The 8,689-nt window shown below is 38.0% G+C and overlaps 1 protein-coding gene across 1 annotated transcript in view; it reads left to right on the forward strand.

Annotated features, from left to right (window-relative positions):
• LOC140715044 (coiled-coil and C2 domain-containing protein 2A-like) overlaps positions 1 to 8,034 on the forward strand; it is a 71,327-nt gene extending 63,293 nt beyond the window's left edge. Inside the window, exons 23-24 of the mRNA XM_073026771.1 lie at positions 304 to 481; positions 7,846 to 8,034. Coding sequence (XP_072882872.1) covers positions 304 to 481; positions 7,846 to 8,034 — 367 coding nt within the window. The remainder of the gene's footprint in view (positions 1 to 303; positions 482 to 7,845) is intronic.
• The last annotated feature ends 655 nt before the right edge of the window (positions 8,035 to 8,689 follow it).

Genomic DNA, 8,689 nt, shown 5'->3' on the forward strand with positions numbered 1-8,689 from the left:
TGATTAGGGATAGTTGGGATGATTTTATGTGTGGGGAATCATGTTTCATGAATTTGTTTGAGTTTTTTGATGAGGTGACCAAAAGGATTGACTAGGGCAAGATGGTATATGTTGTCCACATGGATTTTTGCAAAGCCTATGGCAAAGTCCTGTATGGTAGGCTGGTTTGGATGATCATATCACATGTGATCCTGGGTGTTTCTTACACAAAAAAGATAGTTGGTTAAAATAGCAAATTATTCCAGTTCTCACTTTCAGAAAGTGGTCATGTGTTTTACTCTTTTCTTATTCACTGTGATTTAGAATTGAATGGGCACTGAAGAATAAATTTATGGAATGGAGAGCACAGCGTCCCACTCGATGGAATCGTTACTGTACCGGAGTGTTTCAAAATTTTCTTCCTCTGCTGGAACGAAACCTTGGTCGCTCAGTAAGTGAAGAGCAGAGTGCAGGTTTAGAGAACCTTTTAAAGGAATACAAGGTTTGTTATCCCTTCAGGAAAAAAAAGCACTTCCAATTAAATTATTCTTAATATTAATTTTTCAGAAGTTTGATATAGCACATGTACTAAAATCTGGAAAGCTGATAATTGTAAATTTAAAATAAATGTGTCTACTTCTTATTTTTAGCTACCCACCATCAATATGAGTAGGTGTAATATTTGAGCTTTCTCTTCTGACCATTCAGTTTCCAAGTGCTAACAGCAATTTGTAGTGCAGTAGTATCACATTTTTATGTTACCCATCCTGTGATCTCAAAGTGATGGTTTGGGAAGTTTTTATTCATATGTGGGCAAGCATTTGTTGTCTTCATAACTGCTTAAGGCAATATGTTGGATTGTAAGTCACCTTACAGAACCATTACATTCCTTCTTGGTGGAAGTACTCCCAAAATTCTACAATGTTTAGGGTGTTACAACTAGGGGTAATTTTTAGAAAAAAGAAAAGATTTCTTTCAGTGAGTATGTCGATTGTATTTTCTCTGTGTAACTTCGTGGATGTCCACTGTTTCTTGGATTGTTTGTCTTTGGACTACTCTAGGTTTTCATTTTGTGTTGCAGGTGTCTCATTTGGTATCATGGAGATTGTTTGTATTTATCATTTTTATTCAATTTGAGGTAATTGAATTAGCATGGGGATTTTCAATGTCTTGCATTGTAGTTGTCTCTGTGGGTTATTGCTTTGTCTGGATGATTGATCCTGAATTCCTCTGCACCCCAGGGTGTGTTTTAGGAGGGTTTGCCAACCCTTTTTGCTTGGTTGTTGTAGATCCTTATCTGGTGAAACTCTGACTGAGTTCTTCTGCGTATCATGAGTGATTTCAGATTCTGCAGAATTTGCCTGACTTCTTGGTAATTTTGCTGGTTAATTTCTGTAATAAATCTTTTATTTTGTTTGAATTGCTGCAAGTCTCTATGATTCCTGCACTTCAGTTTGCTACTGCCCCTGACAGAGTTTCTTGATTTAGATACAGTGATTGTAAAGGAACAGTGATATTTTTTGACATATAGGAATTGTATATGACATGAGGTGATCCTGCAGGCTTTATTTCTGTGTTTCCATAAACTTGTTGCATTTATCCTTTTATGTTATTGAAGATATGGATTTGAGAGGTGCTGTCAGACAGGCTAGATTGCATAGCTTTTACTAGAGTATACATACTAGCCTTTGTGTACCAATAATGGAGGAACAGTGTTGATGTAGTGCCAGTCAAATGGAATGCATGTTCCTGAAATATGTTAATTTCTTGAGTGTTGTTGAAATTGCACAAAACCAGAAATCTAAACAAATGGATTTTAGCTCATTCCTGGTGTATGCCATGTAGGTGAGGAAGTTAGTTGTCTCAAGATATTCAGACTCTGCCTTGCTAATGTAGCCATGGCATTTATTTAGCTGGTCCAGTTAGTTTCCTGGTCATTGGTGGTTCCTAAGATCCATATGGTGAGCTATTCAAGCACAGTAATGCATTTGACTAGCATGGTTATACTGTCCTGTTGGTAAAGGTCATTGCCTAGCACTTGGATGGTGCTAGTCTTCCCCCTGTTTGAATGTTGTCTAGGTCATGCTGAATGCGAGTGTGAATTGCTTCTTTTTCTGAGGAGATGGAATGAAATCAAAGATGATGCTGCCATCAGCACACATCCCTGTTCCTGACAGATGATGGAAGGAAGATCAGTGATGAAACCACTGAAATTGCTGGGCCTACCTAAGCACTCACACAATGAGATGCTGGGGCTAGGATGGGTGACCTATAACCTTGAAGCCCACTGACCTAGTTCATATCACTTACTATCACGCTTGTGAATACTTTCGTTGTTGGGAGCAGTCACTTTCACTTTATCTCTGGAATTAACTCTGAGCCAAGACCTGGAGCTAAGTTCAAAGTTCAATGTAAATTTATTTTCAAAGTACATATATGCCACCATATTCAACCCTGGTTCATTTTCTTGTGGACATACTCAATCCATAATAGAATAATAACCATTATAGAGTCAATGAAAGACCTCACCAACCAGTGCGCAAAAGATGACAAGCTGTGCAAATACAAAAAGAAAGAAATAATAATAATTAAAAAAAATAAACATAGAGGACATCAGATGAAGAGTTTTTGAAAGTGAGTCCATAGGTTGTGGGAATATTTCAATGATGGGACAAGTGAAGTTGAGTGAAGTTATCTTCTCTGGTTCAAAAGCCTGATGGTTGAGGAGTAATAACTGTTCCTGAACCTGGTGATGTGAGTCCTGAGGCTCTTGTACCTTCTTCCTGATGGTAACAGTGAGAACAGAACATGTTCTGGGTAGTGGAGAATCCCTGATGATGGAAGCTGCTTTCCTGTCACAACACTTTGTGTAGATGTGCTCAAAGGTGGGAAGGGCTTTACCTGTGATGGACAGGACTGTATCCACTATTTTTTCTAAGATTTTCTGTTCAAGAGGAATGGTATTTCTTTACCAGGCTGTGATGCAGCCAGTCAATATACTCTCCACTGTATAACGATAGAAGTTTGCCAAGTTTTAGATGTCATGCCAAATCTTCGCAAACACCTAAGGAAGTAGAGGCAGTGCTGTGTATTCTTTACATGATTGCATTTATGTGCTGGGCTCAGGACGGGCCCTCCAAAATAAGTGGTTCTGAATAAACCAAAAACTGTGCATCAGTGAGGAGGTTATTGATGATTGAATGCCATTGACGGTTACCTGTTGTTAACAGGAAAAAGATTAATTGGGCACCAATGAACGAAATTGGAATTATAGTGTTATTTTGTGATACTATGTGTCTTATACTGTCTCACATTGACATTTGTATCATTGCTGTAATGAAAGAGCTTAATTAGAGATATGGCTAGTTTTGGAGTGCATGTCTTTCTTTAGTGCAACAGGCAAGATGCTGTCTGGTCCCATATCATTTGTGTTATACAGTGCTATTGCCATTTTTTGATATCAGGTAAATCATATTGGTTATAGCCTAGCTCGATGATGAAGGGAATCTTGGTACAAAACCTAGACATTTCACCCACTTGATATTTCTTAACATTGATGAAAATAGTTGCAAATGCTTTTCCCTTATCTTCACAGTGACAGGTTGGCCTCAACAGGGGATGGGATTTTGTTGGAGCCTCCTCCTCCAACTCACTGTTAAATTGTCCATCACCATTTATGAACTGTGTCAGAAATGCAGAAATTTGATCTGATTCTTCACTTTTGGGGTTTCTTAGCTCTACCTTTTGCATAGTGTTTTTGTTTTGCATGTCTCCCCAGTTATGACTTGCTAGATCAGATTTGAATCTACTCCATTTAGCATAATGGTAAAGCTCTACAGCACAGTAAAAAATAAAAGCAGGAGAAGGTCAAAGGGCCTTTCACATCCATGAGGAAACATCATCTCTCCATTGTGAATTCCTTTAAGCATATGATAAAGATTGATGAGACCATCTCTCACCCTTCTAAACTCCAAAGAATATAGTCCCAGTGTGTTCAATTTCTCTTTGTACTGCAAACCTGCCATCACTGGAACTGCCAATGAATCTTCACTGTCCTCTCTTTATGTTATCATCAAGGTGTTATACATATGAAATACAATTTACATACTCTTGTAACCCTGTAGTTAAAAGCTAAGATACTATTTGTCCCTTAGATACACATGTCTGTTGGTCTTTGGTGACTTGCATAAACACACACCAAGGACCTTTTGAACACCAACTTCACCCTGTTTCTCACTCTTTAACAAATACTTTTCTTCTCTGTTATTTGCATTAAAGAAGATCATCTTACATTTCCTTCATTGTATTTAATTTGCCATTCTCTCATTTACTCACTCAGTTTGTCCATATTCCCTTGAAACTTTTTAACCATCCTCCTCAGTATTCACAATCCCACACAGAGGCATACTTCTCTATGAAATTGGCACTTTGCCCCTAATCAAAGCTGCTATTGTGACCATGAGTGAAGTCATGGAAGAGACACTGAACCTGGTGATATACGTCTTTATTCAGCACAACAAGCAGGAGTAATTCTGGAGACACTCTTGGTAGAGGCTCACAAGCTCAATGTTCATCACATTTTTTATATCCTTAAGATCAATGGTGACAGTAGGTGATTCAATACAGTTTCTATAGTTACATTGACATTGTTTATTTCAATACTTTGGGTTGGGTTGGGTTGACCTTTTGAACACTAAATTCAAACTTCCTTTGAATTGCATATCTACAGTGGCAGACACCTCTGAATATTCAGGTACCTTGGCTGGGACACTTCCCTGAACTTACACAATGGTGCAAATTACTTAAACCCATTGTTGATGCAGGACAATTAACACAACCACATTGTCTGAACATATGGCTGTGAAGCACTTGTAACTTCAATTTACAAAAAATCTGAAGGCTAATTGCAATCTTCCTGAAATTATTTACATTTGCCATAAGAAATGAAGCCTGATTCTTGTTTGAATTAATATTTGCTGTATTCACATAACTGCAGAATACCCCCTAGCAAATGATCTATCGGCGATGATGAGGATAAGAGTTCCTCATGTTGGTTCACTGACTTCAGCTGTAGACCCAGTCTGGCAAGTTTTTGTTTTGACACATTCTGTAGCTATTATATAATGCAAGTAAACCCATTCTTGGAGAAATCCCAAGAGTACCTTCCGTGCTCTTGCTAATTTCAGTATTTAAGGACTTTCAAAGTTTGAACACAGAGTGACACTGATCAGGAGTAGGTCTGGTGCTATTCAGCAGGACGTTGCTATGTCCATGCTCTACCAGTATCTGGGAGTACAGTTAGACGAGAAGCTAGACTGGACTGCCAACACAGATGCCTTGTGCAGGAAGGCACAGAGTCGATTGTACTTCCTTAGAAGGTTGGCGTCATTCAATGTCTGTAGTGAGATGCTGAAGATGTTCTATAGGTCAGTTGTGGAGAGCGCCCTCTTCTTTGTGGTGGCGTGTTGGGGAGGAAGCATTAAGAAGAGGGACGCCTCACGTCTTAATAAGCTGGTAAGGAAGGCGGGCTCTGTCGTGGGCAAAGTACTGGAGAGTTTAACATCGGTAGCTGAGCGAAGGGCGCTGAGTAGGCTACGGTCAATTATGGAAAACTCTGAACATCCTCTACATAGCACCATCCAGAGACAGAGAAGCAGTTTCAGCGACAGGTTACTATCGATGCAATGCTCCTCAGACAGGATGAAGAGGTCAATACTCCCCAATGCCATTAGGCTTTACAATTCTACCGCCAGGACTTAAGAACTTTTTAAAAGCTATTATTAATGCTTTTTGAGATAGTGATTTAGATGCATATCATATTTTTTAATGAGTTAAGTATTGTATGTAATTAGTTTTGCTACAACAAGTGTATGGGACATTGGGAAAAAAAAGTTCAATTTCCCCATGGGGATGAATAAAGTATCTATCTATCTATCTATCTATCTATCTATCTATCTATCTATCTATCTATCTATCTATCTATCTACCAGACACCAAGTGGCCTTGAGCCAGTGGTGAGGACCAACACAGCTATTCTCTCATCCATGTACCAGTGTATTGCTAGTTGAAAAAATAATACTCAAGGATTGTGGTAGAAGAATCTGAAGCATTGTAAGGCATGTTTCTGTGAGCATGACTATGTATGGCTGTTATTTCACCTGCCTCTGGGACAGAGCCTTTCAGTTTCAACCCCATTCTCCAGATGACTTTGCAAGATCAACAGAACTGGGAGTGATTGTGACATTTCCAAATTTAGTTTCTAGCTGCCTAGGAGTCCTTACCTCTGAGGGAGTATCATGTATTTTTATCTTTAAAATTATTAAGGAATGTAATAGGGTAATGGTTAAAAATGTTTTTATGGGGGAGCAATGAAAACATGGTCATGGAGAAACAAAAAAATCTATTAAACAATTCAAGAAAATCATATTTATTCAGGTAACTGTTCAAATGTAGAACGTGCTTCCATAATAACGATGATAAACAGCTTGGTTGTAATGAAAGAAAAGCTATAGGTGAAAGGGGAAGGGATAAAAAAGGGTTAAATGTAAAATTGCTGACAGAAACTCAGAGTATAAAGAGTGGCAAAATGGCATTTATAGTATTTTCCTGATTTGTAATTTCTATGTGATTGTACGGATGTCAGAATCATCTGCAACATATTCTCAGTGGTCACTTTATTAGGTACAGGATTGGAACCCAATGTGGTCTTCTGTTGCTGTAGCCCATCCATTTGAAGGTTCAATGTGTTGTGTGTTCAGAAATGCTTTTCTATACACCACGAATGTAATGTGGTCATTTGAGTTACTGTCGCCTTCCTGTCAGCTTAAACCAGGAAGGCCATTCTTGGTCATTCTTGGTCATTCTTATGGCCATTCTTCTCTGACATCTGTCGTTAATAAGGCATTATCGCCCACAGAACTACTGCTCACTGGATTTTTTTTTCTTTTTCACACCATTTCCTGGAAACTCTAGGGACTATTGTACATGAAAATTCCAGCAGATCAGCAGTTTCTGAGATACTCAAGCTACACCGTCAGGCACCAATAACCATTCCACAGTCAATGTCACTTAGTTTACATTTCTTCCTCATTCTGATGTTTGGTCAAACTTCTATAGATGCATGGTGGAAAGTGTGCTGAAAGGCTGCATCATGGCCTGGTAAGGGAGCTCCAATGCCTTTGAGTGGAAATTCCTACAAAGGTAGTGGATTTGTCTAAGTACATCACAGGTAAAGCCCTCTCAACCATTGAGCACACCTACATGAAACATTGCTGTAGAAAAATAGCATCCATCAGCAAAGATCCTCACCACCCAGGCCACGCTCTTTTCTCACTGCTGAAATCAACTCGAAGGTACAAGTGCCTCAGGACTCACACCACCAGGTACAAGAACTGGTATTACCTCTCAACCATCAGGCTCTTGAACAAAAGGGGATAACTGCACATTTAAGGACTCTTTAATCATGATTTTTCATGCTCGTTATTTATTGCTATTTATTATCTGCATTTGCACAGTTTGTTTACAGTTTACAGATCCTGTTTACAGTTACTGTTCTATAGTATGCCTGCAGAAAAAGAATCTCAGGGTTGTATGTGGTGACATATATGTACTCTGATAATAAAATTTACTTTGAACTTCGAACTGAATAACAACTGAACCTCTTGATCATGCCTGCATGTTTTAAAGCATTGAGTTGCTGCAAATGACTGGCTGATGAGATATTTGCATTAAGGAGCAGGTGCACTGGTGTACCTACTTAAGTGGCCACTGAATGTATTTTAGATTATTCTGTTTTGATTGGAAAATATACTTTGAATTATGAAATACTTAAGTCAGTCAATTACAACACTTTTTTCATCTCAACAGGTTTTAGGATTTCCTATTCAAATGGGCTATTCAAAGTTGGAGACAATATTTGATAAAGTCTACAGTACTGGTATTCATAAAATCAACATCCCCAATGTGGAGTTTGCTGTTGCAGTATATATTTATCCATACCCTGGCAATGTATTATCAGTGTGGATCTTTATAGCATCTCTGGTTCGCAATGCATAAAAAATCAAACTTGCCATTGTTTAATATTTTTGACCAAGATCTCTTATGTTTGTTCTACTGTTTTCTGTACTATACATTTTACTGATGTGATTATCCATTTTTAGTAACTTTGAAGTTCATTAGCCCAATAAGCTGTATATTTTTCATAAATTAACCTCATTTAATTTTCAAAGAATCCAATCTCAATCTTTTCTGTTTTCTAGAAAGAAAAACATAACTCTTCTAACTATTTCGTACCCTGCTTCAATAGTTTTCTGGTATTATTTTACCAGATTCATGTAATCTTCTATTCTCACAAAGATATGTTTACAACACTAATATCATAAAAGAATATTTACACCAGAATAGTTGATTTGACTAATTCAGTAAGAGACAATCACCTCCTCTCTTTCAAAAAATGTTTTGATTGATTTTCAATATTTGCATTCGTGTTTATAAAAATAAGGAGATGGAAACCTTTTCTTCGGTACAAATAAAGCCAACAATTTTTCACTTTGGAAATCAACTTTTGTGTCCAGTGGTGAATGGAGATTAAAAACACTGCTGATATTGAATCTCTTGTAAGCCAGGCTGACCAATAATGCAGCTGTTCCAATCTTTCATAAACTGTCAGCTCATTGCATTCCACTATAATCAGACCGGTTTCCAGCCCGCC

This window comes from Hemitrygon akajei, chromosome 23 (genome assembly GCF_048418815.1).
Source record: "Hemitrygon akajei chromosome 23, sHemAka1.3, whole genome shotgun sequence".
Lineage (NCBI taxonomy): Eukaryota > Metazoa > Chordata > Chondrichthyes > Myliobatiformes > Dasyatidae > Hemitrygon > Hemitrygon akajei.